Raw genomic sequence first — 23,069 nt, forward strand, 5'->3', positions numbered from 1 at the left:
GTTTAATTTTAGCCAAACGATGTATATCTTAACACCATGCAGTGTTAAAGCAGCACAACCTTCAGTGTTAGAAAAAAAAGTTGTATCTTTTAAATTACACTCATTGGTGTAGTATCTGTCAATACAAAAGCTTCCCAGTGGTAATTTAACAATGACGATTTTTACAAGATTATTTCTATAATGGAAACTCTCAAATCTAACACAACTCATATTTCATTTTCTCCCATTGACGGTTAGACACATCTTTAAAGTAAATTAAGTCAAGGTTATTTTTATTCTTTTAAATTAATTATTTAAACACAAATTGAAGCTTTATTGTTTTCTTATATTCGCAATGATTTCTTGGGAATTATTTCATAAAGTTAACACCAAAAAACTCCCTTAAAAGAGTGTGACATTTTGAGAGAATAATTAAAATAAACTTTTTCATTTTTGTGATTTTTCAAATTCCCCCAAATCTATGCTTTTTCGTTGTTTTTTTTTTTGTAAACAGTAAAAATCTTTACATTTATCAACAATATTAGGATAAAATCTATAGAATTGTAAATAGTTACTTTAAATTTTGGGAATGGATACATAAAAAATTATGTAGTGAAAAATTTATTTTTTACTAAAACCTGTAGATCCCTCATCCAATCTTCTCTGTTTCTTTCCTCCAACCCAGCCTAATAAAATAATCAAGATTTTATCAGGCTCCTTTAGACCCTTCCCCACAAGTCAAGTCAAGCCATGTTTATTTGTGACGCCCTTTATCACAAGGAGTCTCAAAGGGCTGCACAGACCACAGATTATTGCAAACCACAGACTATTATTACACCGTCCCCTGATCTAAAACCTACATGAGGGTAGGGAAAAACTCAAAAACCTCTGGATGAGCCAAGTCGTGTTTAATTGTGACGCCTTTAATCACAAAGAGCCTCAAAGGGCTGCACAGACCACAGGTTATTGCAAACTACAGACTGCTATGACAACATCCCCTGATCTAAAACCTACATGAGGGTAGGGAAAAACTCAAAAACCTCTGGGTGAGTCAAGTGGTGTTTATTTGTGACGCCCTTAATCACAAAGAGCCTCAAAGGGCTGCACAGACCCCAGGTTATTGCAAACTACAGACTATTATGACACAATTTCCTGATCTAAAACCTACATGAGGGTAGGGAAAAACTTTAAAACCTCTCGGTGAGTCAAGTCGTGTTTATTTGTGACGACCTTAATCACAAAGAGCCTCAAAGGGCTGCACAGACCACAGGTTATTGCAAACTACAGACTGCTATGACAACATCCCCTGATCTAAAACCTACATGATGGTAGGGAAAAACTCAAAAACCTTTGGGTGAGTCAAGTGGTGTTTATTTGTGACGCCCTTAATCACAAAGAGCCTCAAAGGGCTGCACAGACCCCAGGTTATTGCAAACTACAGACTATTATGACACAATTTCCTGATCTAAAACCTACATGAGGGTAGGGAAAAACTTTAAAACCTCTCGGTGAGTCAAGTCGTGTTTATTTGTGACGACCTTAATCACAAAGAGCCTCAAAGGGCTGCACAGACCACAGGTTATTGCAAACTACAGACTGCTATGACAACATCCCCTGATCTAAAACCTACATGAGGGTAGGGAAAAACTCAAAAACCTTTGGGTGAGTCAAGTGGTGTTTATTTGTGACGCCCTTAATCACAAAGAGCCTCAAAGGGCTGCACAGACCACAGGTTATTGCAAACTACAAACTATTATGACACAATTTCCTGATCTAAAACCTACATGAGGGTAGGGAAAAACTTCAAAACCTCTGGGTGAGTCAAGTGGTGTTTATTTGTGACGCCCTTAATCACAAAGAGCCTCAAAGGGCTGCACAGACCCCAGGTTATTGCAAACTACAGACTATTATGACACAATTTCCTGATCTAAAACCTACATGAGGGTAGGGAAAAACTTTAAAACCTCTCGGTGAGTCAAGTCGTGTTTATTTGTGACGACCTTAATCACAAAGAGCCTCAAAGGGCTGCACAGACCATGGGTTATTGCAAACTACAGACTGCTATGACAACATCCCCTGATCTAAAACCTACATGAGGGTAGGGAAAAACTCAAAAACCTCTGGGTGAGTCAAGTGGTGTTTATTTGTGACGCCCTTAATCACAAAGAGCCTCAAAGGGCTGCACAGACCCCAGGTTATTGCAAACTACAAACTATTATGACACAATTTCCTGATCTAAAACCTACATGAGGGTAGGGAAAAACTTCAAAACCTCTGGGTGAGTCAAGTGGTGTTTATTTGTGACGCCCTTAATCACAAAGAGCCTCAAAGGGCTGCACAGACCACAGGTTATTGCAAACTACAGACTATTATGACACAATTTCCTGATCTAAAACCTACATGAGGGTAGGGAAAAACTTTAAAACCTCTCGGTGAGTCAAGTCGTGTTTATTTGTGACGACCTTAATCACAAAGAGCCTCAAAGGGCTGCACAGACCATGGGTTATTGCAAACTACAGACTGCTATGACAACATCCCCTGATCTAAAACCTACATGAGGGTAGGGAAAAACTCAAAAACCTCTGGGTGAGTCAAGTGGTGTTTATTTGTGACGCCCTTAATCACAAAGAGCCTCAAAGGGCTGCACAGACCACAGGTTATTGCAAACTACAAACTATTATGACACAATTTCCTGATCTAAAACCTACATGAGGGTAGGGAAAAACTTCAAAACCTCTGGGTGAGTCAAGTCGTGTTTATTTGTGACGCCCTTAATCACAAAGAGCCTCAAAGGGCTGCACAGACCACAGGTTATTGCAAACTACAGACTGCTATGACAACATCCCCTGATCTAAAACCTACATGAGGGTAGGGAAAAACTCAAAAACCTCTGGGTGAGTCAAGTGGTGTTTATTTGTGACGCCCTTAATCACAAAGAGCCTCAAAGGGCTGCACAGACCCCAGGTTATTGCAAACTACAGACTATTATGACACAATTTCCTGATCTAAAACCTACATGAGGGTAGGGAAAAACTTTAAAACCTCTCGGTGAGTCAAGTCGTGTTTATTTGTGACGACCTTAATCACAAAGAGCCTCAAAGGGCTGCACAGACCATGGGTTATTGCAAACTACAGACTGCTATGACAACATCCCCTGATATAAAACCTACATGAGGGTAAGGAAAAACTTTAAAACCTCTGGATGAGTCAAGTCGTGTTTATTTGTGATGCCCTTTATCACAAGGAGTCTCAAAGGGCTGCACAGACCACAGGTTATTGCAAACCACAGACTATTATTACACCATCCCCTGATCTAAAACCTACTTGAGGGCAAGGAAAAACTCAAAAACCTCAACATAAGGAAAACAAAGAAACCTTGAGAAGGGACTGCACTTTAGGTAATCCCCCTTCCAGGATGACCAGGCTGCAATGGATGTTGCAATAACAAATAGTACACACAGATACTGTCAAGCTATAGAATAGAAGTATGTTTTAAGCCTAGATTCAAACAGTTCCACTGAGATTGCAGATCGAATCTCATGGGGAAGAGCATTCCACCAGTTAATCATTTTTTTCAAGATGTGTTGGGAGATGAAGGATAGAAAGCAGACTGTATGGACAGAATACAGAACTACACGCTTATGTGTACATTAAATTTTAAAGTACAAAATCCCTTATCATACTCTGCAAAATATGTGAGGAATCGCAAGCCGGTACTTACATGACAGCCTTAGAAATTGTAAAGTGTTAGATGTTATTACACACTCATTTTTTAGCGTGTAAATATATATATATAAATATAAACATATAAATTGGTAGAAGTTTTAAGAAAATAAAAGTGGTAGTGTAATGTCTAAAACTGCAGTCTAGGTTAGTATGCAGGTATGCAAACTCCAAACTGTAAAGCTGGTTGGCGGAATCGAACCCTGCACCTCAGAGCTGCCAGGAGGACGGACGTGCTAAACACCCATCCACTGCACTGCCAGGTAAAATATAAAATAATGCCAGGAGCCGTTTTCCACCCCTCCACACACAGCTCTATGTTGTCATATTTTTAAAAAAAAGAAAGAAAGTTCTGCAGCAGTCTGTTTCTATTTTTACTTAACAATATAAGGCGGACTCACTTGCAGGAGTACAAACGTACTCAGGTATACAGAGATTAACACATACACGCATGTATTTATGACCAATATACATATATAAATATATATATATATATATATATATATATATATATATATATATATATATATATATATATATATATGAATAATAAGTAAACTGATGAATGAGTGGGCAAGTGCAAGACATTATAGCAAGAAAAATAAAGCAAAAGATGAATAGTAGGGCAGCAAAAAATGGATCTATACTAAGGCCAAGAAAAGGATCATGATGTGTAGGCGTAAAAATATTTAAGGCAAAAAAAAGTGTTAAGCAAACGAAAACTGTGGCAAAAGTAAAAATATGTGTAAGACAAAACTTACAGGAGGAATATACTGTACTGTGTATACATATAAAATGCTTCTACATATGTTAACCATTTCTGAATAAAAATAGTTTATTTGTGAAACCAGATTTCACAATATTTCTATGATATAGTTTTTTTTTTTTTAATTGTACCATTGTTTCAAGTACAGTTTTCATTTCATGCGCCTTATAGTCCGATGCGCCTTTTTTACAGTATCTCATTGAAGGATATTTTTCTGAATGCGCTTCATAATGCGGTGCACTTTATAGGTTGGAAAATACGGCATGAGTGTGTAATTACATATAAATATATACAGTTTAAGGATCACCTAGAACATTTTGTGAATTTTCCCTGAAAAAGTCATGTTTTTTATTAATGAAATGAATTGCAAAAAAATAGAAAGTATAGCTCAGACACTGACTAACAAGGTTAAAAATAATAATTTTAAATTGAAATAATTTTAATCACCAAACAATGCTTTCATTAAAATATAGAAATTCCTATGCGAATGCAAAATTTTGAACGGCAATGTAAGTAAATAAATATATTTTTATTAAGTCATTAACATGTGAGTTTGAGAAAATGCCATAAAATGTGCACTTCATGAAAGGACCACCAGAGGGAGGCATAAAAAAGCACGCTAACTAAACCGGGTTTGGTGTTTGTCACCCTTTCAAAATTGAAGCGTCCATTAAAGTCAAGTGTAAATGCCGAAGCCTGACTCATCTCTGAAGAGCGGGTGGACACTTTACACTGACAACAACGGCGACCAGATGATGAAGGTCTTGTATCTGAGTGCAATCAAGCTTATCCTGCTACTGGTACCCACTCAACCTGGAAACCCGGTTTGTTTAATGTGGAGGAGCAAACCCCTACCCCCAAAAAAACAAAACAGCCTGGAAAGGAATGGTCCCCGCCAGGCTGTGCTTGCCCAAGACACACCACAGGAAAATGCGAACCTGCTGGTTCAGGGATCCATGATATCCATACTACTTCATTTGATGAGCACGCCTAGTGCCATTCCGTCACCCCTTCGCTAGCACGTTCTTACAGCCCGCTAATTATCGGCTAAGCCTCTCTGATGGAACCAGGTCAAGAGGAAAAGACCAACACAAGAGATCAGAGAGCGCACCGAAAGGTACGCTACTAAAGACTCATTCCTGCTTCCTTTTCTCACCGTGGGAAGGAGAAAGGTCATTTGAAGGTGAGGACATTGCACTCAAAGCCACACATAATAAAGAAACAAACAATTGTTTGTTGTCCTTTGTTTAGCATGTCCAAGGCGGCAGACAGAAATGGATCGACTACTTCTGCAGACTCCGCTTCAACCGAGGGGTAGGTTTCTTTTTGTACGTTTCCTTGATGATAAAATAGAAGCACTCACGCGTATTTTTTTTCGATACAGCAAAAGCGCAACGCCGGCCGACTCGACTCAGCCGTCCCCGTCGGGCTCAGTGTCGGAGACACCTAAGAAATCCTCCAAAAAGTCCAAGAAAAAAAACAACGACAGCATGAACAAAGTCTACAACTCGGTGCTCAACAGCGTTTTCGGGGCTGTGAGTAAAACCAAGTTGACTTTTTACATTAAAAGATTAGATTTTATATATTGATCCCCTTAAGGAAACAATAGGCATTACATTACAGTACAGTACGAGGAAAAAAAATAAAAAAAACACAGGCAGAGTGGATCAGGCTTTTCCTGCAGCAAAAATAATGGACAAAAATTATATTTTTAAGGTAATATTTAGCACATCCAGTGGTAAAAAAAGAAACTTCACTCAATAAATTAAAAGAATATTGATGTAAGTTAGTGAAAAAAGCCATATTGGACACAAATGAATACAATCTTTATAAAGGCCTCAAGGAAGGCATCACATACTGTATATGTATCTATATTAATTTGAAAGCATTGCAAATATTTGTGTCATGTTTGTCCTCCAACAGAAACAATATGATTTTCCATTATCAAACATTTTTGAAAAAGTGCCAGGGAGACACTTGGGAGGGCTGAAGACTCGCATGCGGGTCCAGAGCCACTTGTTGCCGACCCTCAGTTTAAGTAATATGCAAAAAGACTTAAACACATAAAACTATTTTTTTTTTTTTTAAATTGCATTAATTTTGCATAACATTAGCCTCACCTTGAGGAAGTTGACATAATTGTCAGCCATCTTGCTGCTACTGGTACCCAAAAACCTTGTGAAAAGCTGGGCAAAACAAATAGAAGAAAAAATATGAGGTTTGATCACTTTGAGCCTCTGTTGTTGAGTTAAGATTAGAACTAAAAATAGAAAAATCCAACCTGACGCTAGCCCGTGGGTATTAAAGCCCGACTCAACCCAAGCCCGCCCAATAATTAAGGGACCGAGCCCGAAAAAAACTCATATTTTATTTGTGTGGACTTCTTGTTTTATTTGTGGGGACTCGGGAGAAGGGGGGTTTCGGGTTGGGCTCGGATCGGGCTCAAGCTCGGGCTTAAGATTTTACCTCTACTTTTGTGCTTTTTAATACACTCGTTTTCAGTTACCCGTCACAATACACTGGTCAAATAATACATGCTGTCTCTTTAAGTAAATGTTTTTTCATGTTTTTTTTTTTCTATGTTTTATTTCACCATTTTCGCAGGTCACTTATGTGAGAGAACCTTTTTTGATAACATAAAAATTGCTTTAGCTTCGTCTTATTAGAAGAAAAATTTGAAGTCAAACTACTTGGAATAAGATCCTCCAAAATGAGTGCAACTCTACAATTTTCATCAGTCCTTCTTTATTACAGTTTTAGGTGCTTTGCTTTTAAATCTTCGTTAGGGTTTTTATGATTACACAAACAATTGTTTTGTTTTGAGCATTATTTATTCATTCATTTTGAACCATGTTCTTGTATTTGAGTATTTTTAAAGCATGTGCAAAGCAAATTCCGACCTCAAGGATCACACGTGCTGATCCTTTTAAGGTCATCACTAGTCGACACTAAATCCCACACTTGGTTCACCTCAGTCAAAGGTGATTTGTAGCTTAATGCAGTGTTTGAAATAACGTCTTTAATAACTTTTTTTTGTTTGTTTTTTGTTTTTCAAATCAAACGTTTGTTTTGTTCCGATTTCAAAATCTTCGTTCAGTTTGGAAATTTTGGAATTTCGGTTCGTTTAGTTATAAGGTCGTGCATTTGCATATCATTTTCCAAAGTAGACGCACAGAGAACACAAGAAAAATGGGGAAGTGGTTAGGAATCAAGCCAAAACCTCAGCCCCAGAAGAAAGATTCAAAAGAAGCTGACAAAATTGATGACGCTCCAAAACGTAAACGTACATTAAAAGCATCGTGGAAAGAGGAGTTCACATGGCTTGTAGCAGACGGCGCAACGCAAACATTGCATGAATGAAGATGAGTAAATACAGGTACGCACTGATGGCAGATGGAAAACAGCCATGTCATATACATGCAATGAATGTTATAAGAAGATTTATAATATACTTAATTTTAAAGTGTTGTTCTGTTATATAATCTCATTATCAACCCGTAATGCTTTGCAACAATGTGTTTTTTTTGCGATTAGTTGTCTTATTGTGTTTCAAGTTGTGAAAAATGGGGCAGGCAACTTTTCAGAGTTGTCTGCCCTGGTGTCCGCTAACTTTTTATCACGAGTTTCAGACACTGCTAGATGTATTTGTATTTATTACTTATGTTACTTATCTACTGTTGACTATAAAACTTACTACGTACCAGTAACATGCGGTGAGATTGGCCTCCTTTGGCAGTCAGATTTACAAATAAATGAACCTGCATCTTATGTATCATTTGATTGGCAGAGCTAATAGCAATGTGTAAACTGTAGCTTACATATAGCATCTTTGATTTATTTAAGTGTGTATTAAGAAGTATTGCCAGCGTTCACTTTAGGGCTGCAACTAACGTTTAGTTTCATAATCGATGAATCGGATGATTATTTTTCCGATGAATCGGATTTCTTAAAGGCATTTTCAATTTCCTCCTCTCTATTCAAATAATGATTTTTTGGGAGGACGAATAGAAAAATATTGTGCACAAAAAAACAGTCTATTCTATAATATAAAACAATAAAATCCAAGTGTTTGTCAATTAACTTGAGAATAAGCAAAAATAATACAAATTTAAGCTATACACCTGTAAATATGTCAGGTACTCTTTTCCGACCACCTTATCCAAACATTATACAACATTTGAACTTATACAAATATATATATATATATATATATATATATATATATATATATATATATATATATATATATATATATATATATCAATACATTATTTTTTTGTGTGTAGCAAAAAAAATTGCCATGAAAAAATATATATAAAATATCTAAAACCGCTTTTTAATATGTCAGCAAATTAGTTTTGTTTAAATCTTTGAATATGATAAACATTCCCAATATGAAAATAGTTTATATGCTTAAGAATCTGCCCTTAATGCAGAGTTAAACATGTCTTTATTTTCCTTTTTGATTTATTTTTTAACTTATTTTCAGTTTTGTTTTGATCCGTACCTCTGCAGTCCTTCCTGTGAAAATTGTTACCTTTGTTTCATGATGAAACAGTCAAACACTAGAAAGGTGAAACTTTCATGCCAGTTTTGTTTGTAATGATGCAATGTTCGATATAAAAAGATGTAAGATACCTTTTTCTTATAAAAAAAAGGCTTGGCGCTCTCTACTGGACCACAGTCTATAACTTCTTAACGAGGTCCCATGCACGTTTTTGCATTAATTTAACATACTCAGTGGCTCATAAATCACGTGATACAATGAATTGATCATCTAATTAGTTGCCAACGCTTTTTATAATCAATTTTAATCAATTTCATCGATTAGTTGTTGCAGCCCCAGTTAAATTATATCGTTATTTAATGCTGATTGTCCTTAAATGTCACGACCAGCACAGAAGGTAGACCCAATTTTCTCACAATTTTATTGAAAGACGAAGGGCAGCGCCCGCGATCCGATGCTTGCTGGACGCGGGATGGAAGTCACTCTCGCACTCGGATTGAGATCCGAATACAGAAGTGGATCTCCCGTCGTGGGCGATGGCGGTGTCAGGAACGGAAAAACAGGTCGATAGCTGGGACAGGGGAGCAAAAACGTGGTCGGGGTCAGAAACGGGTCGTAAGCCGGGACGGGAGAGCAGACATGGTTGGGATCAAAACGAGTCATAGCCGGAGAGAAACGGGAGCAAAAACGGGACAGGCGGGAGTCAGGGTCAAAAAAGGCTTGCCTTGAAAAAACAGAGGTTTGCAGACGGACTGACAACAAGGGATTGACAGGACTGGGTATAAATAGTGACAGGGAGCCAATCAGAACCTGTCAAATGTCGTTATTTTTTTGTTCCATCAAAAACAACCTATAAGGAATCTTCAAAACAAAAATAGCTGTTGATGTTTTGAATTGTTCTTGTGGTGAATAAATCACTTCCTCATTTTCCAAGTTGCTTGCATGCTGAAAAAGAGTGTGCACCCCTCAATTTCAAAGCACAAATAAAATATATTTAACTTTTTTTTCATTAGAAATAACAAAATGAACAACAGAACCAAAACGACTTAAAGGACTGGTATCTAAGAAGTTTTTACCCCAAAATTGAACAAAGCGTGAACCTGAACATTGATGATTATTTAGATAAGATGATAAAGAATAATACTGGTAAAAAGCTTACAGTTATAAACAATTTACTGTAATTTCCAGCAAGGCTTCAACGGAAGACACTTGCACACCATTTTTGTATTAAGCAATTGTTAAGCGGTTTTGACAATACAAGTCTGTCTGTTATTGTTATTATTATTGTTATACATGTAAAATAAAGACAAATAAGTTGTAACAATAATTCTTCTGATGTCTTTCAACAGGAGAGAGAATTAACACAAGGTGAATTAGATGGTAAGTCTCCTAAATTCACATTTTGTTTTGTATCCGTTTTGCGAAAGGTTATCCCGAGCTGAGTATTTCGGTCCTCGTCACGGCCCAATTAGTTTTAGCGGTGCTGATCCGCTCCTGGAAACGCTCTCACAAGGTCATTTTGTCTTTTGGCAGAGCTGCAAGAAGCGTTCAAGGAGTTTGACTATGACCAAGATGGTTACCTTAATTATAAAGACGTGGCCGAGTGCATGAGGACCATGGGGTACATGCCCACCGAGATGGAACTGCTGGAGATAGTGCAGCAGATCAAAATGAGGAGTAAGATTTCGCAAATTTGACCCAGATTTTCTTGACATTATTTTTCAACGTCCAATTATTTTCCGTTAGTGGGCGGGCTCATGGACTTTGAAGACTTCACCGAACTGATGAGACCGAGGATGATGGGCGAGACGGCAGACATGCTAGGACTCAAAGAGCTACAATCAGCGTTCTTACAGGTGGGCCACTGTTTTCTACACAAGAGGCAATAAGCTATGTAGCACCTGTGCTGTTAGTTAGAAGGAAGAGATGCTCCTGGACTAGTTCTAGTTTTGGTGAGTGGTCAAATTAACAAAAAATGTAAAGAAAATCTGACAATTCAATTAACAATGGACAGCATTGAACATAAATGAACAATTATACTCTTATGTTATTTAAGGTCTTAGATGGGATATCATAAGTTTGGTTTACTAGCCCTGTTTTACTTCTATTTCAGTTTGATGACAGGTCATCCGCTCTAATTTAGGTTGATAACCTACGATTAGTTGCAAAACTTACCTTTATGCACAATTACAGGGTTTTTGATTTTACCTAAATGTGTTTTTTGTCACAATTTAAAGTCTCACAATAATACAGTAGGGCAGCACGGCGGAGCAGTGGTTAGCGCATGTGCGGCACAATTCTGAGGTCATGAGATCAAAACTCCTGTGTGGAGTTTGCACGTTCTCCCCATGCTTGCGGGCACTCCAGTTTCCTCCCACATCCCAAAAACATGCATGTCAGGTTAATTGGCCGGTCCAAATTGTCCCTAGGCGTGAATGAGCGAGCCAAGTTTCGGTCCCTGTGTGCCCTGCGACTGTTTGGCAACCAGTTCAGAGTGTCCCCTCCCCACTGCCCGAAGATAGCTGGGATGGGCTCCAGCACCCCTGCGACCCTACTGAGGATAAGTGGTGCAGATAATGGATGGAGGAATGAGGAGAAGGTTCATCAAGTAAGCAAAGGAAGACAACAGGGTTTATCAAATAAGCAATATAAAAACAATTTCAATGTTTTCCAATTCAGGGAATCCCAAATTCTTTGGTCTTGCTGGTTTCTCAAAGTTTATAAATCCAAAGTCAAGATCAAAGGAATAATCTTATTCCTACCGCCACCTTGAACTCGATGGTGAATCAGATCCTTGCTTGTTTCCAATATCAATATCCAATCGTCCAAGGGAGCGAGGAATTTTCCCGGAAGGAAAAAGAACTCGGCCAAAACTTGTCTAGATCGAGTTTATCATCTTTTATGAATCACACCATCAACAGTGGAGTCAACGAAGAAGAGATTTGGATTTCCAATTCCAAGCAATGTCGTACTAATTGTAGCTACCATAATCACCGGTTCTGGCGGCACAGCGGCTGAAGGGTTAGCGCATCCATGGCACTGTTCCTGAAGTCTTGGGATCAAATACTACTACCAGCTTTCCTGTCCGGAGTTTGCATGTTCTCCCCGAGCCTGCGTGGGTTTCCCTCTGGTGCTCTGGTTTCCTCCCACAGTCCAAAAACATGCGTGTCAGGTTAATTGGCCAGTCCAACTTGTCCCTAGGTGTGACCGAGAGAGTTCTCTGCCTCTGTGTGCCCTGTGACTGGCTGGCAACCAGTTCAGGGTGTCCCCTGTCAGCTGGGATGAGCTCCAGCACACCTGCAACCCTACTGATGATAAGCAGGGCAGGTAATAGATGGATAATGATTAATCACCGGTTCTGTCTTTCGTCTACTCTGGCATGCATGTTCTGCCCACGGTGAACCATGACAAAAGACCAGCTATCGGCAGACGCTATAGAATCTTGTATTTATTTCTAACTTGCTTTTTAAAGGGGGTTCCTGATATATACTGTACCTTGATTCTTCTTTTTTATGTCAAGTTCGACCTGGACGGCGACGGGAACATTACTCAGGACGAGATGAAAGAGGCAGCCAAGAGCTTGCTAGGGGAGAAGCTGAAGAAAGGAGAGCTGGAGGAGATCTTGAAAGAATTGGACATTAACGCCGATGGAAACATTGACTTTGAAGGTGAACGTGAGCTGAAATATTTTTTTTACAAAGAAACTGTACTCATTTTGAATTCTCTGCTTCTCCTCAGAGTTCGTTATGATGCTCTCCATCCGTTAAGAGCCAGAGAGGCATCAACTTCTGCAATATTAGAAAAACAGTAAACCCCCGTTTTTTTGAGGGGGTTGCGTTCCAAAAATGATTTGCAATAAGTCAAAATCGAATTTATTTATTTATTAAATACTCTATTATACATCAAAACCAAAGAACAAACCCTATTTACAGGGTCAAGCATTTGTTTAAAAATGTGTACACAACTTCAACTCAGTCATGATCGCAGCTTTAGTCAGCTCATTCCACAAGTACCATTTTTTTCTTTTTTTTTCATCCTTTTGGGGGGTTTTCGGTTGGCGTTTGGATTGTATTAGAAACAGCTACGCTAACAAAAAAAACAGACGTGCATGAAATCTCTCTCCAAAATGTGGCATGTACGGAACAAATAATCAACGAAACAAATAATAAGACTCTACTTTATTAACACTTTTTACACATATCTTCTGCAATGATATTGAGTCGCCACCTTGTTGATGTTATTGGAAAACAAAAATGTGGCGTAAAAATGCCCAATTTTGGTGATGGGGCGTTTTGTTGACATAAATTGAAAAACATCGTGCGTACATTATGTAGGCTTGTTAGGCTGTTTTACGTCCGTGTGCAATTTACACCGCAAAGACATTTAAGCACAGGCAGACACAGGCAGAAAAGGGGCTGGGTGACTGTTTAGCCAATCAGAATGCAGAACACAATGGACGATGAAAACCTAAGGAAGTAGCAAACCCGTGAAAAGTAAAGCGCGACACAGCAGTAGTGCAACATACATAACATTGTGTGCCTAATGAGAAGGATTGGAACCAATTCAATGCTATATGTGAAAAAAATGATACATGGTTTATATTGTTTTGCTATTTTAATAAAGAAATCAAAAGTGATTTGTTTTGTTTTTATGAGAAAGAACTTCACTCACATTAGTTTTATTCCACAAGTTGTTCTCTTTCTATAAAAAAAAAAAACATATATATGTTAGCACTGGCGGGGATCGAAACATAAGCAAACATAAGTCTCACCTGAAATAGGAATTGATCATATGCATCAGCACTTCAGCAGAGAACATGATTTACCGTATTTTCAGGACTAAAACGCTCAACTAAAAACCCCAAATCGGCCAGAAATTTGGGAGGGCGCCCTGAAATCCCGTATATATATACAGGAAAATAGGGTGGCTAAAATTGAAAACGCATACTTACAATTTAATAAGCTCCCCTACTTACGACCATTCGAGTTACGAAAAACGGTAGATACGAACATTTATTTCGAGATGTCGAAAAATATCTGAACATGGCTGTAAGTGAGATTTTGTATTGTACACCTTTTTCCGAGTACAGGACATAACTGTCGTGCTTCTTTCTGCCGCTACCGGCGCTGTGAGAGGTCACCCAGCATCCACCGCGAAGAAGAAATCCGGCTTCTACTTCCTAGTTCGTGTGTAAACATTCTATACTGTCTATGTCTATAATATCTCCAGCACGCTAAGAACTTTGACGTTTTCACTGTTCAATATCTCGTGCATCCATTCATTATGGTTGGTGTAAAATGTAAAGAGGCGAGCTGTTTCTTTTGAAATTAAATTGGAATAAGAAAGCTTGATGCGGGTTTTTTTTGGCCACTTTCTTCCGTGGAGGAGGAAGTGGCCTAAATTTTGAAGCTCATCTTCCAAAGTAAGTTAAATTTAACTTTATTTATTTTTATAGCGCATATTATTTTATGAAATGTTTATTTTTTAATAAAAAACAATAGAGGTTACTTATACAAGTCAGACTTATATAAACCTCTAACATACAAAATATAGGACTGAAGCAACTTACCAACAAATTTAACTTGCGAATGATATCGTTTGTAAGTGGGGCCGCGTCTCTACTGCATACATTAACTGTTCTGCCTTTGAGAAACATACAGAGTGGTCTTTGAGTGCCCTTTTATTCATTGTTGCTAAAAGGAAAAAATATAAGTGCAGAACTTTGATGGCAGCTCAAACGCCAACTTTCTAACGCTCCTTGCAAATCCTCTTTTGTTGTTCCTTTGGACAATAACTGCAAGTATGAAACGTATCGTGATAACTTCGACGCCGATATTTGTGTACAAAAATTACTTACCATATTTTCATGACCATAAGGTGCATAAAATGTAAATGGTCTGCGTTTATATCGCACTTTTCAAGTCAATGAAGACCTCCCCAAGTGCTTTGCAATGTGCTTCACACTTACCCATTCACACACACTCATACACCAATAGCAGTGTCAGCCATGCAAGGCAACAACTGCTTATCGGGGGCATTAGGGATTCAGTGTCTTGCCCAAGGACACTTTGACGTATAACACGGAGGAGCCGGGAATCGGACCTAAGACCTCTTGATCCCAAGACAAGCGCTTTACCACCTCAGCTACTCTGTAGCGATTTCTATTTTTGTATTTAACACGATTGGGTGTTGGTGCCTCCTGTTGCGGACGCTGCTGTTGTGCTTAAATCCCACTCCCCTTTGCATGAACTATGCTTCTCAGGACCTCTGTACAGTGATTTGTGACTTCTGCATACGTCTTAATAAACACATTATACGGACTTCGATCGCGACACAAGTCCTGTTGGAAGCATAGTGCGGGTTAACGCCAAGGGGAGAAGAGATTTTGCAGAGGAGTCGAATTTGGGCACATCTCGGTTTCCATGATATTCCATGTAGCGTAGAAATCAGCATAGCAGATGGTAAGCATTCAATGGTGGGAAAGTGAGGTTTTTGATTTAAATCATATTTGAGGAGACACCTCTGTTCGGCCTCCAGAAGAACAATAATTTAAAAGTTGCTAGACACGCTACGGCGTTAGCATCCATGAGTACTTCCACTAACTGTATAAAAGTCACAAGAGATCGCATTTGGTCACAAGTCGCATTTAGTTAGAAATGTGAACAATCTCACAAAAAACATCAGATTTCACTAAAAAAAGATGTAAGTCATCAAGAGCTGCTTGGGGTAATTTTACCTGCCGTCTTGTACAGCGTGTGTTCCTTTTCTGCCTTTGCCTCCTTTTAGGTATGCGATTGTGACTTTTCCTTTTGAGTTTTTTGCCACGTGTATTGCAATTAAAATAGAAATGTTCAGATAGCTACCCGGTTAGCGTGCGGAATCCCGAAGGCTTCCAGGTTGGCTCCATTAGCAGTTGGCTGGCTGGAATCTGTGACCTCCCAGTCAGAGTGCCGATTTCTACAGGCTGCACAATTTCTAAGAGAATCCGAGACTCTCACGTGCGCATTATGGTCGTGAAAATACGGTGCTCTCGTTTGAATTGGGAACTCTCTTGTGCTTGGTTTATAGTTTTATGGCAACCTTATAAAGTTAACGATTGAGCCCATTGTCTGGAAAAAAAAGCTAAAGAAAATAAGTCTCTTTATTGAGGACCTTGTTCACAAGCTGTCTAGCTGGCGAAAAGGGGGATTTTTCAGAGTGAGTATAGCACAGTTAGCCTTTATGAAGGAATTAATAGACTTTAGCGGTGAAACCAGATGTCATAATGGTAATTTATGCTCTGCGAACCAAATGGTTTTCTATTAAACGATTTTTTATGCAAACCTAGCTTCTAATGTAGTTTAAATTCCATGTGTCCTAAAGTCCAGTGGGCCTTATGTTTGAAAATTGTATCCCGGCTTATAGTGCAGAAAATACGGTACACCGTTCTACGCTGCTAGATGAACAAGACATTGATCAAGTGATCACATAATATTGTTAGGGACAAACCAATTATAGCTCTAATATTGGTGGGTACATGACCCCTCCGTCCAAGCCAAGTCTACGTCCTTGCGTTTGACACTTTTTCTGGCACTGCAATTATTCAAATTTAGCCTTTTTAGTCCTGGGTGTAGTTTTAAAAATAGCCACCAGAAAGCAGCATTTCATCAATGCTTTATGGACAGGGTGTTTCAAAATAAATGTATATCTTTCGAGATGTAAATATCACAGAAAGTCCGTGATTAAGGCAAATAAAAGTAGAAAGTATTAACGCTGAAGATCAAAATAATTATTATTTTGTCTATGGGTGAGGTGGATTATGTGAATGATTTCACAAATGTTTAATATGAGCTCGGCTCGAGACACGGCAAATATCAAGTCGGCAATCCATCTCCAACAAACTACTATTTGTTTTTATTTCTATTTTGAAATTAGTACAGAGAAATACATATATTATTATATTATATAGTTTGAATGTAGTTTGCATGTGCCTTTGTATGATTCTATCCTCAAAAGTACCTTAACGATGCCAAAGATTTTATCCATGTGCTGTTTGTATTCCTGCAACAATTATATCCTCTTGGGGCCCGCTAACTATTAATCAAGATGGCCTTCACTTTAGCGCCGGGAAGTCTGCTCAAGAGCTTTTCTTTTCTAGCGACCAGCATTATTCGCTTTATTTAAACATGTGATTTGTGTCTAAACCAATCAGATTTGTTTCAAGTATTTATGTGATATCGCTTAAGCCAATCAGATGTGTTGTTTTAAGCCTGTGTGGGATGCGACTCCGATGGAAGGGCTATCAAAAACCTCATCTCCGACTCAGAGTGTGTTCTTTCTTCATCCTAATACAATCTCAAGTTTTAACCTTGACACCATGTATTATGCCATTGTTCTCGGTCAGTCCAGGGGAATTGTTTGAAACAAATGGTCCATTTTACGACTGTCCCTCGCTTTCATCGGCAAACTCAGCCATGATGTCGTGTACCCAAATGTCGTTGTCTTGCTGTGAGGTGTCGACCAGGAAGACGGTCAGCTTCCTTTCCCAAGCGTTGTCCGATTCCTGCACCGCCTCCAGTTGCGCCACGAGGGGCTTCTTTTCCACGTGGTTCCTGAAGACGATGGAAGCTTCCCCGGACCACTGCCTTTCCTTCACTCCTGCGGGCCCAGACCAGGGGTTGGTCACCCAAAATGTTGTTAATGTGAATGTTGTTATTGTGTGTTGGTTTGTTAATTATATTTTGGCCATGATTACTTATTAAATAATTCCAAATTGTCTGTCAGAATCCTTTCAGTCATTTTCCCCTGGTTTTGGCTTAGCCAATCAGATTCTGAGTTGGCAGAGCTGTGGCCTTCTAGCTGGCCCATGGAAACTTCAGATGTTTCACTACGTACGATTGGCAGTGGGGGCAGTAGTGGAAGTATCAGAACAAAAAGGTGAAAAAACATAACCCCATGTCCACTGCTTCCGTTGAACTGACACTTTCAGCCTTAAATTAAAAAAAACACTATAGGACAGGATCGACTTTTAGCTTTAGGTTTAAGGATGTTACAAAAATACTGAAAACACACGGATAATCTGTATGACAGCCGTTGATATTTTCTGGAGGAAATATAGAATGGATTATGTGCACAGATAAAAAGGTTTTTGGTTATTTGGCTAAGGTATATTCCAAAATCGGGGGTCACTAACCTTTGTCAAGCTGAGAGATACTTTTAGTTATTTAGTTGCGCAAAGGGCACACAGTTTGATATGCATTTCTAAAATAACAACTTTTTGTGTTATTACTATGTTGTTACGATGTTATTACCAGGTTAATTATTTGAAGAGGGGTTAAATAGAGTTAGTCAACCACCAGAAAAATAATTTTACTTAAAATCACAATGGCTCACCAGTGCTGAGTCATTGTGATTTTCTAGTAAAAGTTTAGTGGCTGTCTAATTAACTCTAATTCAAATATCTAACATGGTAATAACAAACGGGTCCGCGGGCAACTCACTTATCGTTAAAGGGATCACAAAAGACCTTTTTTTTAATTAGGCACGGAACGTGTAGTGCTCGTCCCGACAAACATGCAAATATATTCAAAAATATTCCACGCGCCATGGATCTCGAGAGATTAATTTTCAAAGTAGACCTCATACCCCCAAAAACTGTGACGACATTGGATGACGACGAAAATAAAAAAAAATGGCGCGTCCCATTAAAAACAGCAACTGTAGTAGTCAGCGAATAAATAGCGCTCATTTCAGCTTGGAGTAATTGGATCTTTGTTTTGTCCGAGTAGTGTGGTTTGATCATCAAAAGCTGCTTGGGGTACGTTTACCTGCCTTCTTGTACAGCGTGCGATCCTTTTCTGCCCTTGCCCCCTTTTAGGTATGCGATTGTGACTTCTTTTGCGTTTTTGGCGCGTGTATTGCAATTAAAATAGAAATGTTCAGATAGCTACCCGGTTAGCGTGCGGAATCCCGAAGGCTTCCAGGTTGGCTCCGTTAGCAGTTGGCTGGCTGGCTGGCTAGCCTGCCGTGCATATTGTCTTTTCCCCGTCTGGGTTCTTGTTACCGTAAACATTTTTTGTTGTTGACTCCCCAGTTATCCTGGCTGCTTACTGCATGTTTTGTCCAGCCAGCCTCCCGTTTTTTTGGGCCGATCGGTCGCTGTTCGCCCTCTATAGTATGCGGCTAGCCTGCTGTGATCCTTTGATATATTCACGGCCGGGTTCGTGTTTGTTGACATAATCGTTTTTTGTTGTTGGCTCCGGGTTATCCTGGCTGCTTACTACATGTTTTTGGTTGGCCAGCCTGCAGTCTTTTCTGTTCCTAGTTAGACATTTTAAGCAGCCGGGTAGCCTGCTGTGTCCCAGCTGATTTAGCCCTTGTTAGCTCTCTGTGTGTTATTTTTGCCAGTTTGTCCCATTCCGGCTGCTCGCCATTTGTTATACCATTGCTGCACCCTCTTGCAACATAACGCCTAGTCATTCTTCTCAAAAACTACCAAAACTCGGCTTAAAACCTTTTCATGTTAACCAATATGGTGACCGGCTTGCTAGGGTGCTGGTCTTTTTCACGTGACGTCGGAGCTCAGGAAGTCTAAAACAAGACAGACTGTCTTCAAAATACATTATCTCTGAAAATAATTGGAATACAGCATTAAGATGTATAAATATATAGATTTTATTCTCACATTTTGTGTGCTTTAGAATTTGGGTATCCTTTAAGGGGCATCCTGGTGCCCATGGGCACCACAGTGAAGATCATATTGGAATTTTATGAGGTTCTTATTGATTTTTTTATGTATCTCATCTGTTGCTACAGAAAATGTTGTACAGACATAAAATAGTTATTGGGGGTTGAATTGAATCAGCCATAGCACTACTGAAAGCGTAGGTGTGAAATGCACGGGCCGCCTCTGATATATGTGTATATCTATGTTAATTGGAAAACATTAGGAATATTTGTTTCAACAGAGACCATAACAATTTTAAAAAAGCGCCAAGGAGCTACTAGCGAGCTCCGCTTAACACGATTGGGTGCTGGCCCAGATGAACCTTTGAGGTAAAGAACAAGTCGCGCTCAAGTTGGGTTTTGGGTTTGGAGACTCACCGGCGAGCTGGGCGGTGATTCCCTGGAAAGGCAGTTGCCGGAACTCCTTGTTGAGAGCTCGAATTTGTGCGCAACTGACCAACTCGTGCTTACCGTAGTCCAATAGGTAAACGGACACCAGCCCGTTGGTGAGAACGCCCTTCACTAAAACCCGATACCAACTGGGCAGAGAAGGGAGGAGCCATGTACATTTAGAGAGAATGCCTTTAAATCCTGGCTTGTGATGTCCTTCACTCACTTGTTCTCCACCTTGGCGGCATAGACGTGACCTTTTTGCACGTTCAAAGGTCCTTGGTCGTTTTGGTTGTAAAATAGGATCATCTCCCCCATCAGAACCACCAGTTTGTACATGTCCTGCCAGGGCTGGAGAACAAAGTGGCCTGGATGACACGCCACCGACACATACACGTCCATGTTGTTTCCTGCAAGTGGGATCAAAAAAGAAAGGAATAAATAGTGCAGGGGTGTTAAGCATACACCCTGCAGATAAAGCCCGCCAACCGATTTAATCTGACTCGTGAGACAATGCTGAAAGAAGCACAAGAGAAAAATTAGCAACATCCTGTGAAACAATCACCTGCAGTTTTTTATTATGTCCACCAGATGTCGCCAAACCTAGGCACAACTCCCAAAACACTGTATTTGCAAGCGACATTCATCAAACAGAACATTTGAGGAAATATTAATCCCAATGTTATTTACTTGAAATTAAAGTCACAGGTGCGCCCAAATGTGGTACAGGATGTTTCTCATGACCGCAATATTTGCTTTAAAACTACACTTTCTATCCCCAGTAATTGAAAATTGTTGGTAAGCACTGGAAATTAAAAAAAAAAAAAAAAACGAACGTAAAATCTGACAGCAAAGTTCCGAAATTTAGGAAAACATTTAATTTAAAATAAAGCAGAGAAATACTTTTAAATCATTAGTTCAAACATTTTAATCATTTGCACTTAGAGGAGCTGTATGGAATTTGGAACTTTATTACTCTCTGCTGCCATCTCCTGGCTTTGTCATCATTCTAGCAACCTCAGTCAGCTCATTCATGATGCACGTGCAAGTACGTGCATTTCTTGAATGCGCTCAAATTTTTTTCCCATTTTTGTAGGGGTTTAGGTTGGTGTTTTGACTCTACTTGAGACAGGCCTTTTCTTACTTTACCTATTTTCATGCTATACTGAAAATAAAAATAAATAGAATAAACAGCAGGAACGAGCATGACTTCACCATCTAACAGCTCATCAAACCTCAAACCCAATGTGTTCCGCCCTGAACAGCTCTGCTAAAAGTAAGATAGGCAAGGTGTAAACTAAAGCATAAGGGCTCTTTGAACTCAGTTAGACATAGGTAGATAGATAGATAGATAGATAGATAGATAGATACTTTATCCATCGCCATAGGGAAATTCACACTTCCAGCAGTATCCTTGTGTTGAAAAATAAAATAAAGATATAGAATACAAAAATACCCAATATAACATTTTGCTATAGAGTGTTTAAATAGTCTTACAGAAAATAACAACTGTAATAAAGATAGGGTAATATGCAAATGAGGGGGTGGGGTTTAATGTGGGCTTTTACTCCCCCGGGTGGAGTTAAAGAGCCTCATGGCATGAGGAAGAAATTATCTCTTCAGTCTGTCCTTGGAAGAAGACTGTGACAGCAGTCTGTTGCTGAAGTTGCTCTTCAATAAAATAGAATTAAATAATACTAAGTAGGGAAAATATTTACCTTTCAACTTTTTAAAGACTCCTCAAACGACGCACCCAACCTTTAAACTAGTGTTGGTGATATTTTTGTCACCTTTCAGTTTCCTTGAGTTTATAAACTGTAGTGGAAATGAAGTCGGTTGTTTTTATTTCTTATTCTTTCACAAATTTTGAAAAAAAAAAAAAAAAAATATATATATATATATATATATATATATATATTGAGGGGGGAAAAAAGAATATTTTCATGATCGAATTTTATGCCCATGAATCTTAATTGTAGTTTAATTGCGAGACTCCAAAAAGATCCCTAGCCCTACAGCTAAGGCACACTTTTGATGGCCTTAATTTAATAATCCAGCCTTCATAAAATTGTTTTTGTCCACTTCAAGTAAATGTGCGGCACAGTTCTGAGGTCATGAGATCGAACCTCCTGTGTGGAGTATGCATGTTCTCCCCCACATTTTCAAAAACATGCGTGTCAGGTTAATTGGCCGGTCCAAATTGTCCCTAGGTGTGAATGAGCAAGTGAATTGTCTGTCCCTGTGTGCCCTGCAACTGGCTGGCAACCAGTTGAGGGTGTCCCCAGCCCACTGCCTGAAGATGGCTGGGTTGAGCTCCAGCACCCCCGTGACCCTACTGAGGATGAGCGGTGCAGATAATGGATGGATGGATGGAGTATAACACCCCAGAAATAATGGATGATTCTGACCTGCAGGTGGTAGCATTAATAACGGAGGTAGCTTGAAAGCAGATGAGGGGACTGACTGAGCCCCCGGGGTGCTGCAGATGGATGCAGATGGAAGCGTCCTTACAGTTGGCTTGGCTGTGACTTGGGCCGACTTGGAACTATTGCTGATTATATCACTGCCGCTCGAAGTTTGGGTGGGTGCGTCGAGCGGGGAGGTTTTGATGGGACTGTGATTTGAGATTAAAAAAATAAAGCAGAATTGACTTCAAGTTGGGTTTTTTTTCTTTTCTTTTCTGTTTATAGTGACCTGTGGCTTGTCAGGTAGACATCGGGTTGTTGTTTGAACATGTCCGACTGGGCCATCTGTTGGTTCAGGCTGCAGGTTGGGTCGTGGAAGTTCTTATTGGTGAAAAGGTGAATGTAGACACATTGGTTGCTTGCGTCCACTCTGGCCACCTTGAGGTGTAAATTTGAAAGACTTTAGAGACAAAATGATAAGGCATGTCAATCTTAAGGGAGGGGTTGGGAACCTAGTGGACTCAAAGTTTGGGGATTCCTTTTTAAGAGCCAGACAAAATATTTTAGGACAAATTCAACAAAACCAGCAAACCTG

General features: G+C 39.3%; 2 protein-coding genes across 4 annotated transcripts in view; one reads left to right on the forward strand and one right to left on the reverse strand.

The window, feature by feature from the left end:
• Positions 1–4,589: 4,589 nt before the first annotated feature.
• On the forward strand, positions 4,590–13,611 carry LOC148356431 (calcium-binding protein 2). Its single transcript, XM_088347997.1, has 8 exons — positions 4,590–5,651; positions 5,720–5,782; positions 5,853–6,003; positions 10,325–10,355; positions 10,509–10,652; positions 10,722–10,831; positions 12,496–12,643; positions 12,714–13,611. The coding sequence occupies exons 2-8, from the start codon at positions 5,721–5,723 to the stop codon at positions 12,740–12,742; spliced, it is 675 nt and encodes a 224-aa protein (XP_088204123.1). The 5' UTR covers positions 4,590–5,651; position 5,720; the 3' UTR covers positions 12,743–13,611.
• tdrd7b (tudor domain containing 7 b) overlaps positions 12,837–23,069 on the reverse strand; it is a 35,912-nt gene continuing 25,679 nt past the window's right edge. For 2 of the 3 annotated variants that reach the window (XM_088347995.1, XM_088347996.1), the window contains 5 exons: positions 22,764–22,912; positions 22,478–22,683; positions 20,296–20,479; positions 20,058–20,218; positions 12,838–17,612 (listed from right to left, as the gene is read on the reverse strand). In XM_088347995.1, coding sequence (XP_088204121.1) covers positions 17,392–17,612; positions 20,058–20,218; positions 20,296–20,479; positions 22,478–22,683; positions 22,764–22,912 — 921 coding nt within the window. In that variant the 3' untranslated portion in view covers positions 12,838–17,391. Of the gene's footprint in view, positions 17,613–20,057; positions 20,219–20,295; positions 20,480–22,477; positions 22,684–22,763; positions 22,913–23,069 lie in introns of all 3 variants that reach the window. The other variant, XM_088347994.1, reaches the window with a different exon arrangement.

The sequence above is a fragment of the Urocampus carinirostris genome, chromosome 11, assembly GCF_059441175.1.
Source record: "Urocampus carinirostris isolate Australia breed hairy pipefish chromosome 11, RoL_Ucar_1.0, whole genome shotgun sequence".
Classification (NCBI taxonomy): domain Eukaryota; kingdom Metazoa; phylum Chordata; class Actinopteri; order Syngnathiformes; family Syngnathidae; genus Urocampus; species Urocampus carinirostris.